Raw genomic sequence first — 14865 nt, forward strand, 5'->3', positions numbered from 1 at the left:
CTCTATCTATTTCCAGCTCGAGGCAGCTTGCGTCACATGATTGGGGCTGGAATAAAGGTTTGATTGGTTGATCCTGAGAGCAGAGTGTTCTTGAGTAACTCAGGTTGTAAGGTGTGGGCACTACTGGCACTTGGACTCTAATCTTACTTACACTCTCAGGAGGCTCCAGGATCAGCTCCTTGCTCAAGGTAAGAACTTATGCATGTATGCTTCTAAGAACTTAACACGAAATTGCAAGATTTTTCTGCATTTTGATGGCAGTATATTTTGTATGTTTTTCTGCACAAAAAGTTACATGACATGGTTGGATGTGAACCTTGGCATAATAAATTGAATTCTGCAGAGGTCAAATGAGCACATGGTGTCATTGGCTTTCACAGATTTCCCCAGAATTCTTGGTAATGCCATGTAACAAAGCTATTATCGCTTGATAATTTTTTGACTAATGATTATAAGATTCATTATTTTGCATGTACAAAGTCTTTCAATTTGTTGCATGAGGACATTATAATCATTACATATAATGCCCCAGGTGTGTAATTTTATTTACAGTTTGTCATCAAATTGCAATTCTTCTGATTTTCTGCAACTGTATTACTCTGACCTTCCACACCATATGCTGTTTGAACATCCATATTTATGGGAACAATTTCATGAAGTATTGTAGGTCCAATAGATATGAAATTCACATTTTAAACACTTTTAGATATGTAAGCACCTGATGACACTTTTAATGATTTCAAGTCAAAGTAGCCATAGAATCTTGCAATAAGCCTGTGAATTTCCCCCAAAGCCCGGACTACCTCACCCATATCCCTATTATAGTCATTGAACCCGAATCATACACATGATACCACAGGTAAAGGTATTTTGGTTGCACGGTGGATAGGCAGAAGCAGCTGCTAACATGGAAACATGGCATACTTGTAGTACAGTAGCCCCTCTCAGACAGGCTCAATTAGGTGCACAAGAGCAGTACTCCCCTTCCCCCTGCTTTTAACCAAAAATTTTCCATATCTGATCAAAAATATTTTCCATAAATAACCTGCCTCAAAATATTAATATTATTTCTAATTATTGCAGGTAATGCATAAAAATGTCAGAGGTTATTACAGAAAGGTCATCCATCAGTATGATTAATTACATACCCTTTTAAATCTACTATATTTAAGTTCATACCCCATGAAATGCCAGCAAAGTTGTCCCCATCAGTAAATTTGTCTATTAGTGAGTTCAACAATATATACTGTTAACTTGAATTTAACATGTTGCCTCTAAATAACTGTATAAAAAGCCATTTTTTGAAAAAATACATGCTCGTAATAGAAAATATTATACAGATTGCATCAGCTATTATTCCAGTCATCTTTTTCATGCATATTTCAATACAGATGCATTTATTGCTTCATGTTGGATTACTACCATTCCAAATTTCAGACTTTTATATGCATCAAGTAGTATGAAATTTTCTTTTGGCTGAAATAAATGCCTTTTTGCCCTTGATCCAGAATAAATGAAGTAGTCTGTATGGATGTATCCTGCTGCCTCAGCAATGTAATAAGCACCTGTCTTACCTGGCTGGACTAGCTGGTTCACATTAACTACTTACCTGTTATGAGAATCTACCAGCAAGGAAAGCACATTCCATGTTTATTTGAGACAGGATTTGCACTGGAGTTGGATTTGATTTCACCCTATGTAGATCATGGATTTAGATTTGAGGCTGAGAAAAAGATGAGGTTATCTAATGAGTATAGCTCATGTAGTTTCAGTACTAGATTATTTTTTTCTCTATTGCTTGATGTATATCTAAAGGTTCTCAATTTTTTACCTCCTAGAAGAAATTTAGACCTCCTAGGTCTGCAAAAGCTAAGGAAAATGCACCAAACCGTAACTACGAGGAATTAATGCACTCATTTTCAAAAACAATTCATTAAGTTAGTGCAATTTGCAAAAGAACACTGCCCTTTCCTAAAAGAAGCTCCTCTCCATCTCTTAAATATGGAAAACATGGACGCATAGTTGGAACTGAATAAGAATGCAAAAGTAAGTAACATGTGGTATCCTCCCATGGATGCCCAGTTGTGTAAATATCTGAAACAACTCCAAGTATAAGAATTCCAAATGATCAAGTGAACAAAACTGGCTTGAGAGAAATACTTTCCATAGTTTTTCATATCTCCTACCATTAAAAAAAGATAAATATTAAAAAATAAATAATAATAAACTCAGAAAAGAGTGTTTTGACAGGTCAGTGGAAATGGGTTATTCACAGATCATAATAAACTCTCCAGATAGATTTCAAATTTGTGAATTAAAATTCTGAAATGTTTCAGAATGTGTAACATAAACGGAAAAAAATAAAGCTAGGGATAATTACCATAAAAGAAGTGAAGTTACCATAAAAAAAGTTTAATGACGAATTACCATGTGATAACAGATGCAATTTAATGTTTTCTTCCATAAGATATAAAAAGTCATTTTGTATGAAATATCTTTTGATCCACCAAAAGTAATTTGATTACTTCAAAAGAAAATTGTACTTGAGAGGGAAAAAACATTCAGCATGGCTATTCAGATTTATTAGATTAAGTATATAAAAAACACAGAATGCAATAAAATGAATTTTCAAAAGCCTAGGGTATTACATTTAATTAATGTCTACAAAAAGAAAACAGTTGATTTTAGACAAACTGCATAGTGGACACACCTATATCTTTCAGAGCTTGTGGACCTTGATTAAAAAAAAAAACTTTACTGATAGTCTTGATTAGATCTGCCATATATCACTCAGGTGTTGAGAGAGTCTGTTCACCTTGTTGTAGAGGGTAGAGCTCCCACCTTGCACTGGAGGAGTATTAAGTATCACTCAGGCCATATTTAACTCTGCACACTGTTGCTAGAGTATGGAGAAAGCTTACACCTGTGGACCTCTCCTTATATGTAACAGGAGGAGATACTCAAATCAGAAATAAACCCAAACTTCTCACAATGTTAATCCTGGTAGGACAATTGCCTTGGTGACAAAAATAGAAATACTGATCTTGGAATCGAAGTTTTATTGTAAATAGGATGGTTATTTTCCCAGGGTCAAGTTCAGACATGTTGAAGTGTCTATGGTGGGCTTAGTCTGAACAGCTGCCAAAAGGTGGCAGCACATGTCAATCTAATGAGTAATGTTGCTAAATACAAAAATAGGCATAGGAATATAAGGAAATAGGGTAGGAAAAAGCAGCATTTCTAGAAAGAATTTAAATTTTAATTTAATTACATTTTAATTGCAAAGTTAAAAATTATATTTTTAAACAACCCTGTATGTATTTTTAAATTGCAAATGCTTTTTTTAGTCATTTCAGGTTATTATGTAGGTTATTTCAGGTTATTTAGTGTGCCTCATGCACCAGCATGTACTGGCGAAAATGTATGCAATCACAATTTATTAACCCTGTCAGATTTCCCAATATGTTTACCAATGTAAAGTGCACAGTTTTTAGTCAAATGCCACATAAATTCATCTAAAATTCCTTTTTGAAATGGATATGAGTACTGATATTTTACTTGATATCACGACAGGCTTAAATTTCTCTAGAAACATACATATCTAGTTATCCAGAAAACACATTTCCTGTCTATGGAATAAAAGATACCCCATAACCATAAGTTTTCAATAAAAAAGAAGATACTCCCATTTCTCAGTATAGTCTTTATAAAGCTAAAGAAGTCAGATACTTCAGAAAACATTTAAGAGATGGATTCCCAAATACATAGTTCTCAATCTGGAAAGAAGTCGCGGATTAAAGATTCTGCCATGTCTCAATCTGAGCCTCATAAGAAGGGGAAGACCAAGGTGACCAATGGCGCAGCTAATGCAGCCCAGCGTTATGAGCAATACAAGCATTTTGTGGAGTCCTCATCGAAGTAGGAAATATATGCATAAAAAGTTGTAACTATTGTCAACAAAACTAGGAGTTTGATCAAATCCTTTGTGAAAAAGTATTGAATAACGGATGCAAACTAACATTACTTAATTCTAACCATTTTATCAAAGTGCTTTTTATTTTTCATTTCAGATTCAAGATGGCAGAAGACGTAAGTTTACTTTTATTCACATCACTTTTCTTTTAAAAAATTCCAAGAAAATATATTATTTAGTAGTATGGTGTTGTGAATTTTAGAACTATTAGATAAATATGCCAAAAGAACATAATTGTAACTTCAGAGTGATTTAGTTTTTCATGTTAAGGCATAAAATTACTTTTCTTTTTCCATCCATGCTTTTGATATGCTTAGAATTTATTTGCAATTAAATGTATATATTTTTATTTACAATTGAATTGATAGATTTTATTAACATTTGGATTTATTGTTTACTCTTGATTGCAAAACGTAAATCATTGCATCAGTAACCTGATTCAGCTTTTTTATGTTACCTCATTGATTTCCATGTAAATGCTCATTATACGCACTTGGCAAATTCCTCTTTCAGATTTACACCTTTGTGTTTATTCATCTAGAAAACATTTTGTTTCAGTGTACAGGAACAGAGCCATTACATTTTTGTGAACTGATTTGATTTGATTGTTATTGTTGTTTAGGTTGTTTAATACTTTGGAATGATAATGCTTAGGTCTTAACCTAAGAGATGCAAAGCATATTATTTATTGCACTTAGTAGTTTACTGGATTACCTAAAGGTGGCAGCACAGGTGAGCCATATAGATGGCAGCACAGGTGAGCTATGTAGCCAGACCAATATCAGTGTGCTGCAAGACATTATAATACCTGAGCAGGTAAAGCTCTAAGGAAATCAATTCCAGGACAGCACACTGACTGGATATGTTTTAGAAATTATTCACAGCATTTGCCAGAAATTTGAGCCGAAAGTGTTCGAAAGTCACCCTTAGCAAAACGGTGCAAAGGATATGGTTTCATATAACATGGAGCTAATGATCAGTAATGAACCCCAGCCTCCCCTTGTTAAAGAATCCAAAACTGCTGGATGCAGCCTCATTAATTTCAGAAATGTTTGAGGGTCATGCTCAGGGTAGTGAGCTATTGGTTTATGGTTTATATGGATATCAGGCTTTTTTTCTACTGAACTACTTCAGCAGCATTATCTTTCATGACATCCAACTATTACCTACATAAATTCTTTAGTTTCTCCCCAAAGTAGATGAGAAGAAAGTTAAGTGTAAGAAAGTAAAAGGTCATTTACAGTGCCATTATGTCAGTTTTAGTTGTCATCTTATAATTGTTGAAAGAAAAATTTGAATTTGCACTTGGTTCATATGTTACAAAACAGTATTGAAGGTAGACTCAATTGACAATACATTGCATTTTATATAGTAAGTTTTGAATAGCTTTTTTAAAACATGATTGAGAAAGAAATGGAGAATGCAAATGCACTCATATGAAACATAAAATGTAGTGTTGATTGACACACACACACAAAGACACACACTGATTGAACATTGTCATAAATTCATAATGGATGCTAGAAATGATGGTTTTCTACACAGCAAGAACCGAATATATTATTGATAAAAAAGGAATTTCTAACCAAAACTATAGGCATGAAGTCAAGACATGAAGTCAACACATGATGGAAATTAAAAGTACATTTGCCTAACACTTGTGTGTAATTAGTTCATATTTGAGGTTATTGTGTGCTGTGTTAGTTCTCTAACACCATATAATGGCCTCTCACTATATAAACATGTCTGAAGGATATAAGAAATACCTAGGAATCAATACAAATTACTATACAATATACTTTCACTAAAGGAAAAAAAGACTTTCTTTTTTTTCAGTTTCTTCTACAATGAATTTACTGTTGATATATAAGGCACATATTTATAGATTTTCCATTTCCATGTAATTTTTTTTATTAGAACCTATATTCAGCCATAGAATACTATTTTGAAAAATACCCCAGGCTATCACTTTTTTTTTGGTTTGGTATGTAAGGTATTTTTATCTGGCAAGTAAGACACCTTCATGATCAGATGTCAGAAAAAGCAGTACCTTTTTTTTTTTTTTTTGAAAAACCACACAAAATACAAGAATGCAGTGAATTAGGCTTGGTGTTAGGTCAAGTTTAGTGGGCTGGCATATACTTTATGGTGAATTAATGAATGAATACTGATTTTCTTCCCATTTTCTGCCCATTACTGCTGGCATATATCACAGAAAGGTAGACTAATTATTTTGACAGATGTAAAGATAAGAAATAAGTATAAATATTTCTGGGAAGAAGTTGATAATTACACCTTTTTCATGATTTGAGATATTCATCTTTTTATATAGTATTGTAATATATATTCCTTTGTATTTAAAAAATGTGTGAACATTTAATGTAACAGAAACTCACCTGCCTCGCTGCTTTTTACCTGGAGGCAGGAAGTAACTGATAGTCCCTTGAAGGCCTCACTTCCTTGCACTAAGTAAGAGCACATTTACCTCATGAAGGAATTTTACAGGAGCATGCTTCTATCTACCTTTGACATTTGAGCAGTTTGAATAGATCAGTTCTGCAGGAAGAACAGTTTCCAAATATCTTTCTTAAGGTTATAGTCAATTGCCATAGGATCTAATTCATCAATATTTGCAAGTAAGATCATTGTGCATTCAGTTGTGTTTACAAAGTCAACATTGTGAAGAGGGGCTGTTTATGGTGTGAAAGTATTGGCTCTGAGTCACTCAGAGATTTGGATTATGATCCTTCATCCTCCAAGATCTAAAGATATACATATTTCTTGCAAAGTTTTACATATTTGATTTGTACCACTTCCTCTATCTTTGAAGTTACATCTGAAAACTGCATCCATCATGTAATCATGTAGTCAAGTTGCATAGGGTTTGAATTACATGTCCTGGAGAACTCAGCCAATCGCTGTCTTTCCTTGAAGTGGCTTTAATCAGCATGGCCAAATAATCCATAAATAGCTTCCCATTTAAGGTATACAGGGAGAGTACTGGGGCCCTCTAGGTTGTCTGTTTATTGAATGCAGACTATTACTGTCTTTCAAGCCAGGAAGATTCTATGTAAATTCTGCTGTGGCTTTTAGGCCAGAGATAGTCCCAGTGTGTTCAGGGCTTCCCCCACCCTTCCCACAAGTTTGAGAAATCATGGTAAGTACAGCTGTGTTTTTTATAAGCGAAAAATTGTGTACAACATAAAATATAGTCTTAGTGGAACAGGTAACTGCATACGTGAGGACTTTTTATTGAATACCCAGACAGCTGACCTGGTTACTGTTCTGAAAAGAAAATTGCTAAAAGCTTTCAATTTTTTATCTGCAACATAAAATCAGTAAAAGTTGGGAGGGCAACTATAAGATCGGAAAACATGGGGTTTATTACTGTTTGTGAAATTCTTCAGGGCATATAGTCTTCACCTGAAAATGGTTCAGTGCAAGCGTCATCTAATTGAATCCTTGAGCAGTTAATTTATTCTTTAAGGGTAGCAATTTGAACCCTCTACAGTGTTCAATTAATAAGAAGAATGTATTACCGAACCTGACAATATGGTGGTCTTCCTTAAACTGAATGTTACTTTCAAACATTCAGAAATTTCATTTTAGCTATAAAAGTATACCAATACCACATTTTGCAACTTTCTCATGTGTAATGAAGTGTTAAGGAGTAGCTCAGAAATTTGAGAGGAAATCTGGCAGCTAGTTTAGATTAACATAAATGGGTAATTTCTGTGCCGTAATTCTCTGTTAAGACTTTAAAGTGTTCCTCTCTATGGGTACTTGTATATTTTTAGTTGGTGAGAGTTGAGAGTCTAATGCCTCGGCAAACATCTGTGGAAAGAGTATTTAAACAAGAAAAGTGCAGGCCATGAGGTTTATGTTTACCCAAAGCAGATTATGTATTGTCTGTCTGTCAAAACTTCAAGCCTTTTCTATTTGATATATCTGGTTCTGGTTTCCTTTAGGCCAGCAAAGCAAGAGTTCAACGAGAGAAGGAAAAAGCTGCTGAGAAGAAAGCTGAAGAAGAAGCAAAGGATGCTGGGACTCCATCCACTAAAAAACGTGCTCAGCGCACTACCTCCAATGTGTTCTCCCTATTTAGTCAATCCCAAATCCAAGAATTCAAAGAGGTAACATAAGGAAGTTGTCAGGGTGTTTAATATAGAACATTGCATTTTATATTTACCACCATTTCATTGCAGAAAGTTAAAAAGTCTAAGGAAAAGGGGGGTGAGGAAGAGCCCAAGCGCGCCCAGCGTGCCACCTCCAATGTTTTCGCCATGTTCCCCCAGCATCAGATTCAGGAGTTCAAGGAGGTTGGAGATGCATGACAGTGTGGAGTGTGAATGCATGTGTCCCCATATGAACCAAATGGAATACAGTTTAATCTATTTTATGGATGTGATAACATTTACAAAACAGATAAAATCCCTGTTGTATTTTTGTTTATTTATTTGTTTATTTTGTGAATTGGAAAAATCCAACTAGAAGAATTATTTTTAAAAAGTTTTTTCTATGGTATATTGGGCTAATCCCTTGTCCATCCTTGTTTTAATGTAATCCTAAATTACCAGCCACAGCCCTCAAAATGGAATCCTGACCTGAAAGGATCTAGCTCGCCAAAACAAATATCTCTCACTCAGTGGGGGCCGCTAGTGTTGTATGAAGGTGTTTTTTGGGGTTTACCTTCTCCATGTGAAAAAACATGAGCAGCCATGTCTATATCAGGCATGGCCAGACCAGTGAGAGAGTTTCTGCTACCTTCTACTACATCTGTTTTCTTGGACATTTTCCAGTGATTTCTTGAGAGAAACCATGTGGAATAATTGTCCATGTTCTTGAGAGTATTGGAAGGTAAAAAGATAAACTTTAAAGATTTTTTCCAAGTATAAAATGTGGTGCTTGAACTGTTTTGGAAAGGAGGGGGGCACTCGCCTTGTTCAAAGTTGTTTCCCTTATTTGCCTGTTTTGCCAGATTTTTATGGATCAAATACTTGCAAATTATTTAAATATTCCCTTTTATTTTATTTTTCATTGTTTAGGCTTTCACCATGATTGACCAGAACAGGGATGGGTTCATTGATGTGGAAGATCTGAAGGACATGTATGCTTCCCTTGGTGAGTTTGGTCCTTAATTAAAATATGTAAATCCTCTGTCGATGGGAAAACATTATGTTTTAGATCTCTTTAAATCTAACTGATGTTGTTTTATTTGAAAGTAAAAAAATATTGAATCCAGATAGCAGTTCAAGCATATGTACTCTGAACCTACCTGATCCATATATTAATCTCCTGCAGCTTTTAGCCTTTACTAATTCACTTGTTATTTTGTGGGCAGGAGAGCATACATGCTTACAAAACCTGGAGTTGTGATTTAGTAAGACTCCTTCAAATGTTCAGCCTCTGACTCATAGGGTTAAAGTACCTGGTATATAATCCAATTCAGGAAACATGGCTGTTACCTGCCCACAAAGTGAAATGTCTTAATCTATCTGGCAGACGTCTTTCTGAGATTGTGATATATATTCTTATAGGCTGAAAAGCATGAAGGTACTTGAAATAAACCACTCTTTATATGTATAGCCATTTATAACCTCTGTATCTATAACCATCTTACCTTCTTTTCAAGAAAATCAGTTAGTGCACAGTTTGTAATAGGTTATAACTTCCAGGTTATGTCAGTGAAAAATATTTATTTCTCAGGTGAAATTCTGTAGTTTGTCCAAGTTTATAGTTGAAAGGAAACTTGGCAATTGTGGTTTGGCTTCTTTAGGGCAACATATATTTTACTGAACATCACTTCAGCATCTTGAAATTTATAACCTGAACACATCCTGTGCACCTTTAATCATGCTCTGTCTTTTTCTCTGTTCATTACCTCATATAATGATGTTTTCTTTTTAACAGCTATTTTATAATTCTTTCTTCAATGTTCTTTCTTCTTTGATTCCAGGCTATGAAGTTTTCTACTTCCTTAACTTCCACGCAGTGTAATACCTGTGTTTCTGTAGTTAGCCTCATTCTGCCCCCAGACAACATGGTGTTTTCAGTTAACATATAAGTCTGTTGGTATGATATTTCAAACTATTTTGTGACTTGTACTTTTTCATGAAATGCAGCATTCTTAGAAATTTTGGTTTAAACATACCTTCATTAATTTTGGCATAGCTATCATAATACTTAAATCATAAAATGGGACCATATGTCATATTCAAGTCAAAGTTTACGATTCAAATTGGGCAGAAATTATTTATAAGCATTTTTAAAAAATCCACTTTTTTTCACCAAGTTGAAAATTCAAAGCTCAGTATAATGCCTATGTTGTCCAGCACCTGTAACAACCGACTAACCTTTTTGTAACATTTTAAAATTATCTTAATCTGTCAAAGCGAGTTTTTCATGGAACTTATAATAACCTTTTGCCAACCTTACATACCAGTCAATAAACAAACAACTGTAGTACCCATCTCTGTAACTGTCTCCCTGCCTTTATAGATATTGCATAACAAGGAAAATTTCAACTCTAACTTCAAAAATTTTGATTTTCTAACTCTTTTCTCTTCCCTTTAGTTTTAGCCAGCCCCCCCCCCCCCCCCCCCCCCCCCCCAAACAATCACCAACCCACACAGCTCTTCCCTTCACTGTTAGCCCACATGAATGTATTGACTAATGTTGTACATTATTTGGGTTATTAGGTAGAGAACCTACAAAAGCAGAGCTGCAGGAAATGTTAAAGGAGGCCCCAGGTCAACTGAACTTCACTGCTTTTCTTACTCTGTTTGGTGAGAAAACCCACGGTAAGTGGTGTGGCAAGTCTTCCCCAATGATCCAGTACCCCTCCCCCAAATTAACCACTCTTCTATCATAATATAGGCAGGGATCCATCAAGATCTGATCTGGAAGAAATGCTGAAAGAGGTCCATGGGCAGCTGAACTTTACTGCTTTTCTGACCACTTTTGGTGAAAAGCTCCATGGTAAGTAAAGGTGGCTGAATCTGTTGATGCACAGACACTTTACACCTAAATAATTCTTCTATTACAACAGGCCGTACGCCTTCCACTCAGGATTGTGAGGAAATGTTGAAGGAGTGTGTTCATGGTCAAATGAACTTTACTGCCTTCTTAACTCTATTTGGTCAGAAGCTCCATGGTAAGTCTGGGCAGTATGTTACACATATCCAGCTATAGCATGCAGTGCATATATACCAGAGAGAGAGAGAACTGTATATAGTGCATACACGTAGCATGATGCAAGACTTCCATGCTGCTACTGCCTCAATGGATATGAGACTAAAGGACCACCCAGTGTACATGTAGCTTCTTCATTTATTATGCCTGGAGGCTATTGTTACAAGCTGCCTTGGTGTACCTGTAGATAGAACACAAATGTGGAGTATTTTACTTGTTCTAAGAAGATCTTTAGGAGAGCTTTAAAGAATATAAAAGCAGATCTATGTTGCAAAATTTAAAGCTTGCTTTATAACTAGTCAATCTTATTTATTAGCAAAGATAATAAGTTGTATTTTCCAAGTCATTGTCATTTGTTTGCAGTACTGGAGTTAGATGTTTTGTACAGTACAGCGCTGTTCACATCATCTGCTCAGCTAGTTCTGTTCTACAAAAACTTGCATAAATTCAATGTAGGATGCCTTGGTCGGATATTTGATCAAAAATTATTTAACATAGACAGTTGCATGTATTTAACATAGGTTGCTATTTTGACTAAAACTGTTCCAAGTTTCTGTATTCAGCATATAAATCTATTTTAGTGACAAAATCATATATTGATTTAAATATCCATTTAGTGAATATGTTATTATATGTATAAACTAAAGGCATGGTAATCATACTGGATATATGTAGACCAGATATAGACTGCTTGGCATCAGCAGAACCCCATATAACATAGGGACCTCCATCTGGTGTTTAACTTACAGCTATCTGCTGGTGTCAATTATTCAATTTCTGGTCTACTGAGGTCTGGTTGTGAAAATGCAATAACTTTATCTGTAAATACATGTAGATCCTTCCTTTAGTAAGTCAACTGTTGTTCAACAAGTAGTTTCTTGTTATAACGTGTAGTGAAAATGTCCAGTTATAAAGATGTATGCAACAGCTACTGGAAAAGACTGCAGAAAACCCTGCGAGCTAGATGGATTAGTTCCGCTTAAAATGTGTATCATAGCCCAAGAAAAGGAAAGGAAGAAGATGTGTTGGTAAATTCATGATAGCAGGAAGTATGCTGAGGGATCCAGGCATTAAAGCTGGCCATCTGTTACCAAAGCTACCCTACTCTACCTGTGGCATTCCCCTTTCTCATTTTCAGGATACCTGTTTGCTTTTAACTTCATATGGAGCTAATGTGTCTTATTTCAATGTTAACAAACAGTAAATAACTTGACCTTTAATATATAAGATGTTGGTATAGAGAAGAGGGAAAAACTTGTTTCTTTATTTGAAATTATTCTAAGAGGATAGAATGAACAGTAAATGGAAAGTTTCAGCGAAATATGTTTACTTTATTTCTGGTATGTTCTCCGTTTGCCAAGTTTATTTAATGTCAGTTTTATGGGAGTTTTTTTCAGTATCTTTCTGATGTTTATAAACCTAGTGCTGTGATTGGTCACTCTTTCTGTTGTCTAGGTACCGATCCTGAAGGAACAATCATGGACGCTTTCAAGATGTTTGATGGAGAAAACGTAGGCTACTTGGAGGAGGAATAGTATGTGACGCTCTTTTTTTAGGTTTTATACAAAAGAAAAAAGTCAGCCATAAAATTTGACATTTATTTCTGTTGGGTATCTAAATGTTAGACCCACTAAGAATTTTTCGCTGTAAGGTAGTCATAGCTCAATCCTCATTACATTATTTGTTATCAGAAAATAAGAAATAATCATAATTAACATTTTAAGTTAAGAATTTTTTTTTTAATAATCTTGTCTCGATTCTTTATGACATTTGTTTAGTGGAAACGTTTTTTTCTTGCCATATAGTTTCAAGGATCTTCTGATGAATGTTGGTGACCAGTACAACCAGTCAGAGGTATGTGATAAATATTATTGAATATTATAGGATATAATTCCAAAGATAAGCATTATTTAGCTTAAAAAAAGTTTGAAATATATTGACTTAAATAACATAAAATACCCAAAAGCTAATTTTTGTCAGCTTGACCCTATGAAGCAAAAATGCAGTTGTTGATAGGGCTATATATGATGGCATTAAATATACAGGAACAAAGTAACAAATATTTTCATCATCGTTTCCAGATCAATCAGACTTGGAAGGAACTGCCACTAGAGGGTGGGAGGATCGACTATGTCAAGTTCACCAAGATTCTGAAGGGCAGCAATACAGAGGATGTGGCATAAAACAAACATGAAACAGACTATGCTACTCTAGGAGCCTCCATTACCTCGTCTCGAAATCAACATCCGAAAAGAAGAAAAAAAATTACACTGTTACATATCTGTTAGTCACAAGAACTGATGGTGTAACATCTGATTGGATTTATGAGGAAGGCCAGTTATTTGGCCTCTTTGTGACTAACAGTATATGACTTTATTTCTTGTCTTTGTGCTGTCGTGTGATGTCTTAAAGTGAATGAACGTCACCCGCTTTGTAATGCTTGTTGAGAATTAAGTGGTATTCCTGCAGCCATGATGGAAATGAAAGGAATGCACATGTTCTATCGAATGAAATGTTACAACCCCCTAAATAGACATGGGTAATTCACGTGGAAGAGGGCTAAGGAAGATAGCAAGACTGCATTTTAAAACTGGGTGACTTCATCATGGTGTCAGTTTTGTCTTTGTATTGTCTGGGTAGCCTAGGTGAAAACAAAAAATGAAAAACAACCAAAAAAAGTTACCCAAGTCTATTTGGCCAAAGAGCTCAGCATTCCACATCATGCAACTGGCCAAAGCAGCAGGGCCCGAGACTCACCGGAACTGTAGTCTGTCTGAAGTGCCCACATACTACAGCTTCCCTTGTGAGTTGATGCTACAGGCCTTTGTGCCTGCAATTTCTCTGTTGGCCAAGTAGGCTTGAGTCCTAAAGTGGATGACAACATCTCTACTACAAGGAAATGCCATAGCTGCAGGATCTTGACCATTTTCTTTGCGTGACTGGCCCAGAAACCCCCCTCTAGTTATGAGCTGAAAGAACAAAAATGTACACAGTGGTATACTATGAACAGAACGGCAATATCTCATTCGAAAAGAATTTTAAATAATGACAAATGATTTAAGTACAATACATGACAATACATTACAGTAAATAACTGAGTATAATCATATTAATGATGGTATGTAGATTTCAGATTTTATTTCATAACTATTGGCGATCACCCACTCTTAAGATTATTGGAACCAATTCATCATGATCTGTCTAATTTCTCTCTCAGCTTCATCATATGGAACAGTGTGATAGAGTAGAGCAAGTACTTGATCTACCAGAGAGATAGGCCTGGCTATCTCTTTGCATGGCAGTGAGTGAGGATTGTTGTAATTTTTATAAGAAACATTAAAAACCACTGTGCACAGTTAAGTATTTGTCTTATGCTTTATTTGACAAGCCATGTATAATGCTATGTACAATTTTATTATCATGATGCTCCTTTGGGGATGTTTCTCAAAATACTTTGCCATTTTAAGTAATTGGATGTTAACTAGATCACAGGGGTCTATCTGTTTATATTTTGTTACTATTTGATTTTAAAAAAATTGCCAATCTTTCAAAAGCTGAACTAATTCACAGAGCATCTTGTTAATCTTCTTTAAGCGCTGGTTCTTCGAGTCGTCTCCTACAGCATGAGCAACATCTCAAACATGATATGGGCCCTATAACCTGCAAATCCGCTCGTCTGTAGGTATCTGCATATTCAACAA

At 35.2% G+C, this 14865-nt stretch overlaps 1 protein-coding gene across 6 annotated transcripts; it reads left to right on the forward strand.

The window, feature by feature from the left end:
* Nucleotides 1-14524, forward strand: LOC106160770 (myosin regulatory light chain, smooth muscle). 6 transcript variants are annotated; one of them, XM_013537473.3, is made up of 8 exons: nt 1-188; nt 4071-4089; nt 8179-8292; nt 9019-9094; nt 11022-11126; nt 12620-12698; nt 12970-13018; nt 13246-14524. In XM_013537473.3, the coding sequence occupies exons 2-8, from the start codon at nt 4078-4080 to the stop codon at nt 13345-13347; spliced, it is 537 nt and encodes a 178-aa protein (XP_013392927.1). In that variant the 5' UTR covers nt 1-188; nt 4071-4077; the 3' UTR covers nt 13348-14524. The 6 variants fall into 6 exon arrangements, with proteins under 6 accessions (XP_013392927.1, XP_013392928.1, XP_013392929.1 ...); XM_013537474.2 differs by lacking the exon at nt 11022-11126 and adding an exon at nt 10672-10773 and having other exon boundaries at nt 17-188; XM_013537475.3 differs by lacking the exon at nt 11022-11126 and adding an exon at nt 10850-10951 and having other exon boundaries at nt 17-188.
* The last annotated feature ends 341 nt before the right edge of the window (nt 14525-14865 follow it).

The sequence above is a fragment of the Lingula anatina genome, chromosome 1, assembly GCF_051362555.1.
Source record: "Lingula anatina isolate TDL-2025a chromosome 1, LinAna3.0, whole genome shotgun sequence".
Taxonomy (NCBI): Eukaryota; Metazoa; Brachiopoda; class Lingulata; order Lingulida; family Lingulidae; genus Lingula; species Lingula anatina.